This window comes from Filicampus tigris, chromosome 5 (assembly GCF_054856515.1).
Source record: "Filicampus tigris isolate MCC_2025a chromosome 5, RoL_Ftig_1.0, whole genome shotgun sequence".
Taxonomy (NCBI): domain Eukaryota; kingdom Metazoa; phylum Chordata; class Actinopteri; order Syngnathiformes; family Syngnathidae; genus Filicampus; species Filicampus tigris.
The window spans coordinates 13,293,630-13,309,339 of NC_141221.1; the positions used below are offsets into that span (position 1 = coordinate 13,293,630).

Below are 15,710 nucleotides of genomic sequence, written 5' to 3' on the forward strand. Positions count from 1 at the left end.
TCCAGGAGTAAAATAAAGCTGACAACATATGCACCATAACTCCTATGATGAGTACATCACATACATTTATATTATGACATATATATCAAATATAAAACGAAAATATATTGTAATGCAGAATTATATTTTCATTTAAAATTAAAATGGATAAAAGTAGAGAACAGTTTAAATGGAAATAAAACTGTTTTTTTACAATGAATGTCGAAATATTTTACAGGAAGCAGGACATGATATCCGGAAAGGAACTAAAATATTCAGTATGTTCTTCCAATATGTCTCCACATCCATGAGACAATGTCACACGCTAAATAAACTATCCCTGGACACTAATGTGGATGTAAAATCCTGATAGATTTCCCTGGTGGCAAGCATGCTGTTCAATTAGAATTTTAAAGGCCGACGGAGACGACCAGGAGTTAATGATAAGATGGTCAGACATGCAAGAATCAGGAGTCTTCTTTGATTCATTACTGTCAGCGGGGTGACTCACTGCCATGACCTCAGGACCTGAAGTTGGTAGGCGAGGTGAGGCTTAGAAAAGAAGGGAGGAGGAATAGAGGTGGAAAGAATAACCCCATTAACCTCATCTTAACACACCTCAGCTTTGTGAGGTCACAGGACAACTGAATAACAACGACAAATATAAGACGGTCAAACGCTTAAGGCAGGGCTGCCCAAACCTTTTCTTCCAAGGTGGCGTAAATACAGAAAGCAAGACAAGTCCAATTTAATTGTATAAGACTTGATCACAAATGAGTCTCGAAGGGTCTCATAGGCTCACAATTGACAAAGATGCAGTTTAGAGACCCCTGATTTAAAGCATAGGGCATATATTCCACTTCAATAAATGAGGGGGGAGAGGGAGTGAAACCTCAGCTCGGCAGGACAAATAAGCTGCAACAAAGCCGGTTGCCTGGTGATGACACTGTTTTCAGGGTGTAGCCTTCGTTAAGATGTCGCTCTCGTCGGTCTCACCCTGGGCCAAGGCCGCCGAGTTCAAGGCAATGTCCACGTGTTGAAAAATTACTTCCATGCTCCTTGTGTAGTCTCAAACACGTTTTCCAAGTCATTAGTGGCAACACCATCCATTCCCAGGAGAGCTCAGGGGGAGCGCTCAGTTCCTCTTTATCACATGATCAGTGACGCATCTGAGCACATGCTTTACGGCACCACGGATGTCCACACGCAGGCATAATTAAAACACTCCAGATGTGAAATTGTTTTTTTTATAATAAGAGAACAATATTGGATCAAATTCGAGAACCCCCTTGAGGATTAGAAGTGGGGGAGCTGACTAGCCAAAAGAAGCTTGCGACATTGCACCACAGGGAGCTAGTTTGTCCCAACTGCCTTGGTTCATGTCCATGCTGATTCCCAGATGTCCTCTCACTGAGGAAGAAGCAACAGAGCAAAGAAATTGAATCATTTTACACTAATTTGATATTCCATTTGGAGAGGTTTCATATGTTGGTGTTGCTTTACGTTAACATTAATTCTCAATGACTGCTGAAGACATGAAAATCCAATTAATAATTCCTGAGAGCAACCAATCTTCAGTTTGTGTGGAAAAAAATTGAACACAAAAACCCAAGAAATGAATGTTTTATTTATTTAATTTTTCACAAATGTTCCATATGCGAGCCCTTGGTTATACACTGCATAAGATATTGCATTTCTTGCCAAACGCGGACTGGTTGTTAATCTCAATTGGCTCCGCTGGAAGGTGTTTTTGAACTTGTTCAATCGTTTCAGTTGAAGGTGGTGAGCGTCCAATTTTTTCAGGACGACCAAACACCCCTCCCTCTTAAACAGGAAGTCAACCCCAAAATGTTCTTTCTAATAATATGTTCTATGCGCCTCCACTAGTCTAAAGATGGAATTCTGATTAATATTGCATTTGTGGAATATGAGTTAAGCAGCAAAATCCACACGTTTTTAGCCATCTCAAAGGGCGGCCATTTTGTCATTTCTATCGACTCAAAAATTACATCACAGTCGCTCAGGGCTCAGATAACGACCAATCATGGCTCAGCTTCAGAAAACAGGTGAGCCTTGATTGGTCGCTACCTGAGCAACCGTGATGTCATTTTCAGTCGACAGAACGTGACAAAATAGCCGCCCCCTGAGATGGATTAAAAACAGTGGATTTTGCTGCTTCACTCATATCCAACAAATGCAATATTAATCAGAATGCCATGTTTAGACTAGTGGAGGCACATATTATCAAGAAAAAATTTTGGGTTGACTTCCGCTTTAAATATCTTAAATCCTGTGTTAGATACATCTGTCTGGTGGCTGCTTTGTGATTCTATCCGAAATCTGTGTTGAACACATCTCCATGACTCATTCTTATCAAACTCTAAGACACATAAGACCTGTTCCTTTCCAGTGAACGGCATTATCAGCGAATAACAAGGAAGTCAGTGCTAACTATGTTTTACGCTGCAAGTCAAAACATTGTAACTTACTGTAACAATGGCCTGATAAGACCACAGCATCAGAAAACTTGAAGATTTGATTTTAAATCAAAACTGGTTTTATCTCGCTACCTTTGCCAGTTCCTAAGATATGATTTTTTTGTAAAATGACAGACTTATGAAACACCCTGTATTCAAACACGGTTAAATACAGTACCATACAGCACCATTTCATGTCTGTTATAATAACTATAAAAATAATCTATTTTTCATACCACTTGTCCTGCGATGTTCACATTGTAACACCATCATCACAATACACTTATGTAACGTATATGATCAATTCCACATATAGTTTAGCGGTACCTTAGTTTAACATAGATTTCTTAGTAACATACTTTTTCATGTAACGAGACATCGCGTGGTTGATTTTTTTTTTTTTTTTTTGCTTTGTGTTGCTAGCAAAAATTCATGCTCATGGTTGTCTGACCAACCTGTGATTTCATTCCATTTTTGAAGTTCCCGGACTCTGGTCGACAAGTGTTTCTGTTAGTTCAGATCTTGCTTGAACATTGTCATCAAGAGACGTGGTGTGGTCCAAAGAGAACCCCTGGCTGACCTGATTATGTCCTGCATAGAGAAACACATATTCAGAGACAGCGTCATAAATCTCAAACAAATAGGTAATATACAGTCGAGGCTCAAATGTCTCCAGACTAATGTTTCTGCTGCTTCACACAGTTTTTGGTTCTAAATCACTGACTGCTTCTCCGCAAAATCCCAAACTGTTCAATATTCAAACATTAACGTCATTCGTGGCAAATTTTGTGTATTTTCCCCTTAGGTGGAATTTGAGTAACCTTGCACTTCTCCACTCCTGAAGTGATGTGACCTTTTGATCGCAACTTGAGATCTCAAATGCTTTAGAATGGAAAGAAAAAACAGAGAGACATGGAAGAAAATGGAAGACACCCATTCGAATGGATAGGAGATTATGCAGAATGGCGAAGGGTCGAAGACTCAGCCAATGATTAGCTCCAGGGTGATCAGAAATGCTGTGACAATCAGAAGAAACCCGGCAAGAAGCCCCCAGCACAATCCCTCTCTTAAAAAAAAAAAAAAAAAAACCTAGTCTAAAGAAAAATGGAAACTCATTTTGTCAACTGATGAAAGCACGAAAGGCAGTTTTGTGAACTGAATTCAAGCCGGAGTAATTTGAAGAAGATAAAGCATAGTCGTTCAAGCACTATGCTATTGGAATGTTTCCTTACTAGTGTCGTGCCTATTTCTCAAATATATTATGGATCAGTTGTTGCGTGGATCAAAATACTTTATGTCGCCTTGTGCTGAATAGGAAATGCCTCTGAAATTGGTATTTCAACAAGACAATGACCCTAAACACATCATTAACTCATTCACTGCCAGACATGTTCAGAATCTGTTTTACACTAACCTTTGAAAAAAATGGAAAACAATATACATCAATTCCTGGGATTGAATGGCTGGACTGTGAAAAGACAAATAAATACGTCCATGGCAGTGAATGAGTTAAGTGAACAGCATCTTGATTACAGACCAATCAAATTTATGGAGAGGCCAGCCAATTGCCGCACCTTAATCCGATAGAACAAATTGAGTCTCGATCAATGGCATTCGTGCAACATCTGTGGCAATTTGGGCATTTTTGCCTCAGGAAGATATTGACTAATTTTGCATGACTTCACTCCTGACCTCATGATGGCAAATCGAGACCAGTCGGAGTAGGCTGTCATCATATCTATACAGACAGAGCCACAAGCCCCGCTCTTTGCCTTTAACACTGCTGCTATCTTATTCAAATTCACATCAACAGATTGAGCTGCCCCTGATGGATGAATAAAAATTTGGAGTGGGGTGATCAATAAATCAATCATTTGAGTGATTTGAGTCAATAAAAAAACTGGAACAGTTTGCAGCACATTTTCACCAACTGAAGAACAACAACCACTTTGAGTGAATTGCCCCCATTAGTACTGCAGTGTCCCCCACACCCACTTCTCTACTGTGCCTCCCTACCATTATCTTACTTCCATCTTTGTCTCTTTTATCTGGAGGCACTTCACTGCGAGTGATTTGTTTCCTATATCGCCATTATCAGATGCTAAACCCACAGGCTGTGTTATTGTTTTGTTTGCAATTCGGCTCTGCCATTAGTCTTTTTTTGTTTGTTTGTTTGTTTATCAGGCCTCGCCAATATGAAAGCACAGCCCGGGGCAACAAAGGCCAAGCATGTCAAAGGGTTAAATGTTTAGCCTACTATGTAAAGTTGTGAATGATTTCGAAATGCAAATTAAGTACATGTTTCCAAGACAAAGAACGAGTAAACATGAAAAATAAAAAAGTTGTTCGCACAATGATGACAGACGTTGGACAGGGATCCTTCTTTTTCTTAAGATTTTGTGGTGGATGTTTACATCTGAGGTTTGTCAGAGATCATTTCCACAGAGTTATACACGATTAGCTTCACAAACAATTAAGTGGTAAAATTTTGTCTTTGAGTTTTTTGGACAAACGTTTCAACTTGACCACATGTCATTAATGTCTGTGTCATTGCAACAGCCCAGTGAATATTTTCATTCATGTAGGAAATTTCATTGTCAGATCCCAACTGGACTGTTCTGGTTATCTCAGAAGATGTTTCGATGTCACCCGAGCAGGCTTACCTCGAGGTAGCCTCATTGTTAGTAGAACAGGAGCCTTTCATCTTAAGTTGTCTGCCGTACGGTAAGTTTTAACTTTTTAAAGTATCTCTTGCTTATGTGATGTGTGCTTCCCCGTCATCCGTTTTTTTTTTTTTCAGCAATTATCTGTGTGTGTGAAAGTGGCCACAAGCATGATCACGTACGCGCACTCCTGATTTTAAGATTGAACTACCTCAAACCCTGCCTACAACAAAACAAAAATCAATAACTTCAATACTGTCAGTCTGATAAAGACAGCTATTTTTAATATTTTTCTGTGGTTTCCATAGTCATCTGATTCATACAATCATAGACTGAGTGATGTATAGTGTTACATAACTGCATGTCTAATACTTATTTGCTAAAACTTACTAATGACTCATTAGATTGTGGAGTGTGTTATATGTGACTGAAGGTTGGTTGCTATTTGATCAAATGATATAATCTTCCAAGGATGGACAATATCAGTCAGATAGATCATAGCCCTTATCTAGTGAAGCTAATGGCGTGTGACTTAAAAACTGTTGGCCTAATAGCATTCAGTAATAACCTAAGTCATTTTTATATGTTTTGGGAAAACGAGAAAAAAACTGAACAAATTTGACAAACAAAAAGAGTGTGCCTCGATTCAACCTTTGTGGACTACCATGCCCTGCATGAATAATATTAAACAGACATAAAGAAACAAAATACATTATTAGCAAGTGCATTATTATTTTTTTATTCATATTGTGACAGTAAGTTTAAAATGACTATGGCAAATAAGCTAATGACATGTATAAAAGAGAATCTCAGAGAAGCTGCTTTTGCTGTATGGTGGTTGTTCCTTTTTCAAGAATAATAAATCATAAAATAATACGAGCCTCCTATATATTCAAACTAATTTCAAGCCTAATATAATATATGAAGAACAATATATACAGCATGCAATAGAAGAATGTAACTGCAATGAATACATGACTCCCTTTCACCACATACAGTACATAGATTTTGGCCAAGAAAAAAAAGAAACACCCATAAACTGTTGCAAAGCTGTATACTTGGACATACACCCATGTACGCACAATCTTGAAAACATCTGTGCAATGACGCGGAATAGTAGGAAAAGTTCATTGATGAGCGGTGAGTAATTTTCAATGACATGCTTTCAGTGAACAGTAGATTTATGTGGCGGGTGTAATCATCTTGCATCATGTGATAGTTTGTAAGTGATGGGAGGGGGATCCCTGCAGACTCCATTGGTTCATTGCGGGAATTTGCCATCACGCCTGCTGTATGACGCAGTAAGTGGAAGACCACCTCGCAGCTGCCTGGGTCGAAGCAATGACGGACGACTTTGCAGTTTGACTCATGGATGCAAAGTGTTTCCCAGAAGTTAGCTCCCAGGGGGTACACCCTTTGCTTGTGTGTGCTTTTAAGTTGATATTCATGTAAGTTACTTTCAACTGTGAACTTTATTGGCTGGTAAAATGCAATAACTGGAAGAGTTTTCACTCACTCAAATTGTGGCTAATCATAAGAAGTAAGAGGGAAAAATGACTATTAGTTACTCTGCACACAGCTAAATTCAGTAAATGTGCGTAATGTGTTGGAACACCATTGTTGTCGTTGAGTGACGATTACATCCATAGCTGGGGTCAAGCATAGCGACACTACACGGTAGTACAGTAGAGTATGCGTGTGTGGAAGTGTGCTTCGTAAGTTACGTCAGCAGCTCCGACTCCTGCTCCGGTTGGCCATTTGCCAAGAGACTAACATCTGCTTCATGCTTAGTGTCTGCTCTCATTTTCTATTTGTCTGTTTGGCTGCTTGTCTCGTTCCATAAACGTGTGAAAGTGCATCAGTGAGCGTGGCCCCGCTTTCGCCCATCTGAAGCCTGATTGTAAGTCAAATTTTGTCTCACAACACAAAGCAAATACAAATTGAGCCAGCGGCGACTGACGGTTCTACTCTCCCATTTTCACTACTCAATAAACGTGCTGGACCGCAGAGTCGTTTTCTTCTGATAAAACACAAACCTGTGATGAGGATGGTTGGTTCCAGTGATGGATGGCTGCCCTGAATTGTCTCCTCTCTTCTGTCTGGGCTGTCATATTCACATGAAGAGGTGTGATTTTCTCTTAAAAGAAAAAAAAAAAGTAGTGTATTTTATGTATGGATAAATGTATGTGGCTAATATCTGAATATGCTTAAAATTGCAGTGCCAACCACACTTAGTTGGCCAAGGCTTAAGGCAATTATTTCTCATTATTTCATTTTACAAACCTTTAAACCACCAAAAAGGTGAGTAAGCCAGGCAGAATAAGAGTTAAATCTTCCAATCACGAAGCTGCTTTTTTAACATTGGTAGGAAAAACTCCCCAAAAATATTGAAGTGCGGCTTAGGCTGGTTTGACATCATTTTAGTGCTGGATAATAAAGATCCAAGTGGTTCTTTTTGGCTCTGAAGTTTCCCTTATATTCTCCATACATTAGCATTAAAAAAGAAATGATCTAAAGGGAAAGTTCAACTATACGTACTAAACTGTATGACACCGTTACATCTGACAAAGTAGTGTACTTAAAGCCACCCTTCAACCAACTTCTTTTATCTACTTGCAATTTACGACAGACCCTTAATTTATCTTGGTTGTTCTTCTAAATTCTTGACGTTTTTCTTAAATATTGGAAATTCATTACACATGTGGTTACAACTTAACGTTGAGAATTAAAACTGTTTATGGGCAAATGCTTTTTTTAAAAAAAAAGAAAAAAGAACAAGAAAATGTTTGCCCACAGGGGCTTTAAGCACGCATGTAGTCCAGCAGAAACACATACATGCACATACACATTTAATCAAAATTGTTGGTACTAAAATCCACATTGGTCACTGAAATATCTGACAAAAGTCATATCAACCATCTTGTATACTGCTTATCCTCGTCTCGGGTGTGCCGGAGCCTTGGCCAGCTGACTTTGGGCAAGAGGCAGGGTACACCCTGAACCGGTCACCAGCCAATCGAAGGGCACATACAGTATAGAGAAAAACTCCACACGGGAGCCCAAATTTCAACCGCCATCCTCAAAAGCTTACAGGAAATCGTTTGATTGCAGTGAGTGCCTCAAAAAAATGATAAAATATGAAAGGTTAAGTTTAGCGTATTATCGCTTTTGTCCAGATGTTTCATTAGTTTGCAATTGTAAATAATTCTGTTGGACCACAAAAAAGAAATACATAACTAAAGCCAAAGAACTAATTTTTATTTGTTAATTTTCAGTTCCTTTTTTTATTACTTACTTGGTTTCAAATTATTTCAGTAACCATTGTAGGTTTTTCTTTTCTGCTGAAGAGATGTGTCAGAGAATTTCCAGGACTGGTATCACAAAAGATGTTTTAATCCAAACTACAAAGAAAAAGTTTTCCCATTCGAAGTAATCCTCCTGGAGTCTAACACACTTTCCCCTCCTTCCCTGGCATGCCTACAAGTGCGACTGAAAGGAGTCTTCCGGGATCCTCCGCAACTCTGTCATTGCGGCCATCTTGATGTTATCCATGTCTTTAAAACGGGTCCCCTTGTTGACTCCCTTGAGCTTGGCAAATAAGAAAAAATAATATCACATGGAACCTGGTTGTTTTGAGTATTGTGTGTTTGAAATATACCTTTTGGGACACCAGTCACTTTGTACTTTTCTGACATCACATATGTTAAGAATTAGTTGACGTCACATTATCTGCTGCTGACCTTTGCTCCCTGTGGACAGTGGCAGACGGTCGGAGCTGACTAAGAGCATCTTGCAGGCTTCTGATCTTGGCCTTCTTCTCATTGAGCACCATAACAAAACGGGTGTAAAGGTCCCTTGTCATTATTTCCTTATCCTCAACCTGATGTTCGAGCCTAGGGATAAAGGGACCAAGGCACAAGTGTTCACACAATTGTATATGTCACATATTTGGACAAAACTTCGAAGTTTTGGAGTAATCTACTCCAAAGAATTATGATGCCTATGTAAATTAACTGAGAAAAACAACTCGACAAAAACCTTGCACTAGCCGTGGACCAGTTCCCAGAAATCACAAGCCTAGTTTGGAGTTCTGGGTGTAACCTTCACTACGCATAGGGCGACCGGTGATGATGTCATAACTGTTGACTGCTGTGCATAAAAACAGCTGGCAGTGAGCACGAAAAACCAACAAGAGTTTGGAAGCAAACAGCTCTAACGGTTAACAAATATAACAGTATTGCTCTTCTGGCAAGAGGGTTTGGCCATCATTAAGAAAAAAAAAACAAAAAAACTCAAACTTACTCAATAAGTATTTGTGCATGATCCTCTTTTAGTTTACAGTTCTCATCCAATAACAGCAAGTTTTCTTTCGCCAGGTTAGTGTTGCATTTGAGCGACTGGCCAATCATCTCCCGGGTCAGCGCTAATGGCTGCGGAGCAGGCTGAAGCTTCAAAGACCCCAAGCGCACCTGAAAATGGGAGGAGATAAAAGAGTCTTGTAACACGGTATCATGGGGGGAAACACAACATGGGGAGATAAGCTTGGTGCACACTGAGCAAAACTGTTGCGAGGTGTGCTGTGCATGGGTGCTACTTCTCATGATTGTCTCCAACTAGTATTGAGTAGAAGCGTCGGGGATTGAACAGCCAATCAAAACTGCAGTGTTGTATCACATGATCTTTCACAACACAAATTACGTTTCCGGTACCAAGAGAGATACTGTGCATCTGTCAGTGCCAAGCTGTACAAACACAGTATTGAAGTATACTTATAATTGCATATTTACCTGTGGCTAAAGAGCAAAACGTGGAGAGTCCATGTTGCCAAAATGCATTGGTGCAGTCAATGAATGGGGATTGCCAACAGCCTGGCAAATATCCACACTCTCCTTTCTTTGCTTTTGGTATTATCATAATATACACTCTAAAAATAGTTGGGTTAAAAATAACACAATTTTGGGTCAAAAATGGACCGATCCACAAATTGGGTCAATTTGTCCCATTTTCTTGCATTGTTTTGTACCAATTTTTGGGATTGTTTCGTACAAAACTACCCATTTTTGGGTTGTGTTCTGCAAAAACAACCCAGAAAGTTGGGTCAAACCTGACCCAAGTAGTGGGTCGGCCCATTTTTGACCCAAAAATTGGGTTATTTCTAACCCAACTGTTTTTAGAATGTGCCAACAGGGGCCATGGCAATCCACTTTTTCGTTGACAACTGCACTTACATTGTTTGGTGTTCGATAAAATGTGGGGTCTTAAAATGCTGTTTCCTGATAAAAAATACCAAGCCTTGCAGTTTTTCTTGTCGCAGCGAGTTAGTAAGTAGGTAAGGATGAGTCAGCAACTATAAATTGTTTGCGATTATCCAGTTCAGTTGTGCAACTCGAGTTGTTCGGTGTGTGGCGGGCCTTACACAGCAATGTGGGAGGATCTAATGCTGAACCGTTATGTAATACAGGGGTGTCTAACTCCGGTCCTCCACGGCCCATATCCAGCATGTTTCGGATGTCTCCCTCTTCCAACACACCTGATTCAAATGATCAGATCGTTATCAAGCTCCTCAGAGCTTAGTGTGTCGGAGGAGGGAAGCATCTAAAACAAGCTGGTTCGGGGCCCTCGAGGACCGGAGTTCGACACCCCTGATGTAATACAAGTAGAATCTACAGTAGACTTTGTGGAAAAAGTCTGTTAGACAAGAAGAAAACCCTCAAATCGTCGCTGTCCTGTGAAAAACACTTATCTCCAATTTTGGAAACTTTTTTCATTTTCGCTTTAATGCAATGTCTGTAACGCGGAAACATGCTTAATGTAAAAATAGGAAAATTTTTAAAAATGGAGATAAGTGTTTTTCGCATGACAGCGACGAAATGTAAGATTCTGACAGTTGTGTTCTCTTGGCAAAAGTAGAGGAAATGATCAAAACAGACAGCATAGCTGTCATGGTGAAAAAAATAAACAATAACTCTCATCTCCACTACTTTCCAAAATCGGCATTTGAGTTTCAGCAAACATTTGCACTTGTGTGCCATCCCAAGATGATCTGCAGCGCAAAGGTGCAACAAACCATTACATCAGGTTTTCTCTGAGGTGCGAGACTTTATGTGATGATGATGAGGTGTTTTCATCCGTCTGGGAGAAATACAGCAGGGGGATTCATAGCCAACCAGCTTGAACTAGGAGAGTCAACACACAGTTTCCTCCCTAGTCGCTTCTTGTTCAAGATTTCACAAGAGACACAAACAGACTCAGAAAAAAAATCTCACTAGGCTTTTTTTTTTTCTGCCTTTTGGCATCAGTGGAAAAAATGACTTTTTTGCATTGATGATGAAAAATCTTTTTCTTTTTTTTTTTTTTTTTTTTTGCAAAATTGAGGGATGGTCATTTCACTGGCTACATTTACTTGATTGAAATTCTCCTCACTGTGAATTTCAATTCTGGTCAACAGGGCCAGCCCGAGCCAATAAGGCACTCTCGGCAAGATTTTTTACGGCGCCCCTTCTGTCTGTGATTATACATACACTTGTACACAAACAAATAGACGATCATTTATTAAAAAAAAAAAAGAAATCAAAACAAAACTGTTAGATATTGTCAACAACTTAAGTTTAGAGTATGCTACTAATATTAGTAACAATGACAATAATGATCATACTAATTCATAACGTGATGCAAAGTTTAAAGCAATTAACATGCTTAAATGGTTTTAACGAACACAACACACAACTAGGATAAAAAAACTGACATAAAGTGAAAAGGGAAATAGTATTAGACTATTAATAGCAAGAAAACATGTTAGCCCGTTATATGTAAATGCTATCAACAAATAATAAAAGTGTACATTAGGCCAATATAAAGTAGGTACCGAACTGAGTACTGCTGATTGCTACAAATTATTTATAAGACCCCCTTTGTGGCCCAGCTACATATTAAAAATGCTGTTTGATTTACTGATTAGCCATTAGCATGAAGTCTGGCAGAGATAGCATTCAGCCAAAAGAGAGCAGCAGAGGGAGGTAGTTGGGAGGGGAATCGGGTGAGTCGTCGCCGACTTATTTGGAAGTTTTTTATGCATTACAGTAACTGAACATTGCTTTGCATTTGAATCTATAGGCCTATCTTCCATTTCAAGAGCTGATAGAAACTAATGGAATTGGTATTGAAGTTGATTTATTTCATCCTTATTTCTGTTTTGGCGCCCTCTGGAGTCCCCGGCGCCCTTAGCATCTGCTGATATGGCCTAACGGGCCCTGATGATGAATGACCATCCCCTTCTCAATAAAGTTGTCGCTTCAACTAACTGACAAACTGCTGTTTGCTCGTTGCCATGGAGATCTGGATTTCCGCTTTCCTGCAAGAGCACATTATATGTCCACTAAAAACACACACAAAAGGTGCAGGCTGCGATCCACTGGCAAAGCAGAAGGTGATGAGGTGCTAAATCCTAACTAGGCTGTGTCAAAGTTTTAGTCCCATTGTAATAAAGATGCCATCTTCAAAAGCACTCATAAAATACATGTCATTTGTCTCGAGGGCCGATTTTGTCCTGGCAAGCCACACAGCTGTTTTCCCTTCCACTGCTGAAAATGTTGTCACCAACAGACATTCACATTGCTCACTCATCTAGTTTTAAAACAGTATGCCTCAATCTGTCCACTTCTCCTCAAGATTTTATTTCCATCAGCTCCCACACCCTCTTAAATTATTCTCTCGTAGTAAACCTTTTAAAGCACAGATTCTCTACTGATGAGTCGGGACCCAAAAGCGTGTCACAGACCCACTATGGGTGGGTCACGGACAGGAAGTTAAAAAATGACAGGTTCAAATCAGCGCATAGTGAACTCAGTGGACAGTTTTATTTTATTGGTCTAGATGTGTTTTTCAGAGAAATATTTACTATAAAAATTACGGCTGTTTTCAGAGGTGGGCATTCGTAAGTGCTTTTAGTCCGTCTGTGAGTTCTCTTCTGTATTTCAGGCAAGCCCAGCCGTGTCACATGCAGGTGCCGCACGTCACACGCAACCAAATAAAGGAAAAATAAAACAGTGTCGCATACCTTCCGTCCCACGGACGCAATGACATGTGCCCTATATTGTTTTTATCTCACCGATCACCACGCTGTGCATGTGTGTCTGTTTTTATTGTTATTGTTCTTTATTTGTTGGCGTGTCCGCTTGTGCGGCCCAAGCGTGTGACTTGAAAATGATGTTCTCAACGCTGATTGGCTGTCGCTGAGGAGGGACGGACTGGGACCACGTGGGTTGGCCTGAAATACTGGCCGAAGTTATGGACGGATAGACGATGCTCACCTCTGGTTGTTTTACCCTGTTAGCTTTGGTCAGTGATGGACTACGGCTCGTTCCAACTTTGGTACACATTTGTCAATTTTGTTGTAATCTGACGACGCGGAATCTGACGTACAGTTTTATTTGGAAAATAACATTACTTTCTATATCTCGTTCATTTATATATGCCATTGATGTATGTGGCAGGCAGCGCAATTGAATGCTCTTCCACTAGATGGCCAAAGGTACATAATTCACCCGTGTACCCAATTTTTGTGACATTTTTGTTTGGTGGCGTGCCGTGAGATTATTTTCTAAGGTAAATATGTGTCTTGGCTCATAAAAGGTTGCGCATTTTATTGCAGTATATCCATTTTTGTACATGGAGTTTGTTATCATATTGTATACAGTATGTCTGTGTAGATCCTCAGTCAGCGGGTTGTGGTAGTTTGCAACATTTGTCATTTGTCATGTTCATCCTTAGTCTCTTAATACGGTAAAAGGCTCTTTGAACATGCAGGCATGTGTTGTTAGGTTTAAAATGTTCTCAAACGACATGTTTTCAAAGGCTACTTTTGACTTATTCATTGTTTTACTATTAACTTCTATAAAAGTGTTTTTTGACAAAAATAAAATGCGGGTGAGATTCACTGTTCTAATCTAAAGCACTTGGGCTGCATCCTGACTACTGTGGAGGTGCCCTAGTTAGGTGCTGGAACCCCCAAAACTCAGCTCAGGTGTGAAGTCACTACTTCACCCCCCATGTGCGCCCCCTCATGCTGACATTTCTCCCTGCATGCCTGCATGTGTGTGGTCTCACTTTCTCTGTGGTGTGTAAAAAAAAAATACAAAGCAGAGCACAAATTGAATTGCCCTTAGAGGGAATATAATACTACAATGCACCATGATGATAACTGAAAAATACAAATATAATAAATGATGTATTCAGGACTACAAATGACCAAATTGACCACACTGAACAAAGGTCCATTAAAGTCTGTTCCCAACTCAAACAAGTGGAGTCAAGTGACTGTTCATATCAGTCCAAATTTACAATCAATTCACAAAGGCTGCATCCAATCCCCCCATTCACTTCTTCTTATAGTCTACTTTTCTTTCATGGGTATTGCTGCAGTCACCGGCTTGCCTGAATGCAACAAGGGTTCAGCAATTTTACAAATTAGGTAACCAAATCAATAAATAAAAAAGTATTGTTCGCGGAAATAACACATCGGGAGACCACCCGAGATCTAAGAAGAAGGGTGCTCAGAGAAACTCATAAAAGTCAGGGCAACATAAGAATGTCACATTGATCCAGTGCAGACTCTCCAGGGGAAATACATGTGACACTGAGTTGTGACTCAGTTTGTGCAAGTTGTTCCGCTAAATAATACCAAACAATGAGTCTTTGGTTGGTGGAAGCCCAGTAAGAGGAATAGCTGATTTAAGACACCAAGGCAGTTCACACACACTACATGCTATACACTACTGCAAGCCAACTATGTATCTAGAATAATTGCATCTATAATTTACAAGCTGCTTCAAACACGTTCATCCCCGCTATAATCTTCCATCAATCTGCTCCTGAACTATACTGCTGCCTGTCATCTAGTAGTCAAGTAAATCATTTGGCAATAAATCAGCTACAGTATGTGAAAAGAGGATCATGTAAAGTTCAGTGGGGCTGTAATATTAAGCAGTGAAATAAAATATATCCATTACGATTTAGTGAAGCTTAATGAACAGACTCTAATGACTCTAATGTTCTTACTCAGTGTGAAATTCAGGCTTTTATAGTTGAACACAAAGCTGATGTATTTGCAGGGAACCATGACTTATTCTGTCTGATGAACAGCAACAGATGGACACACAGGTTGGTTGTACCTTTTTCCATCCAAGTGAATAGAAGTTATTTGTTATACCTGCCATTATATGCCACTGGCATGGATAGAAAAACACTAGTAATAATAATAATAATAATAATAATAATAATAATAATAATAATAATAAAATAATTATTATGTATTATAATAATGAATACATATATATATATATATATATATATATATATATATATATATATATATATATATATATATATATATATATATAGAGAGAGAGAGAGAGAGAGAGAGAGAGAGAGATTTTTTTTTTTTTTTTTTTTTTTTTAAACCCTAAAAGAGGAAGAATGCATCTAAAAGTAAAAACAAGCCCTGTGCTCGAGGAAGATGGAATTTGTTTGTTATTGATCTTAGGTCTTTGTGGAAAGAAGAAAGGGGTCCTAGAATACTCTATTTATTTTCTTG

General features: G+C 39.3%; 1 protein-coding gene across 4 annotated transcripts in view; it reads right to left on the reverse strand.

Moving 5' to 3' along the window:
- LOC147147341 (DNA repair protein XRCC4-like) overlaps positions 1 to 15,710 on the reverse strand; it is a 25,698-nt gene continuing 9,988 nt past the window's right edge. The window contains exons 4-8 of one of the 4 annotated variants that reach the window (XM_086031641.1): positions 9,422 to 9,588; positions 8,860 to 9,012; positions 7,156 to 7,256; positions 2,912 to 3,047; positions 1 to 1,389 (exon numbers count right to left, since the gene is read on the reverse strand). In XM_086031641.1, the coding sequence (XP_085887767.1) occupies positions 2,920 to 3,047; positions 7,156 to 7,256; positions 8,860 to 9,012; positions 9,422 to 9,588 (549 nt within the window). In that variant the 3' untranslated portion in view covers positions 1 to 1,389; positions 2,912 to 2,919. Of the gene's footprint in view, positions 1,390 to 1,586; positions 3,048 to 7,155; positions 7,257 to 8,414; positions 8,708 to 8,859; positions 9,013 to 9,421; positions 9,589 to 15,710 lie in introns of those variants that run through there. The other 3 variants (XM_086031639.1, XR_015086930.1, XM_086031640.1) reach the window with 3 other exon arrangements.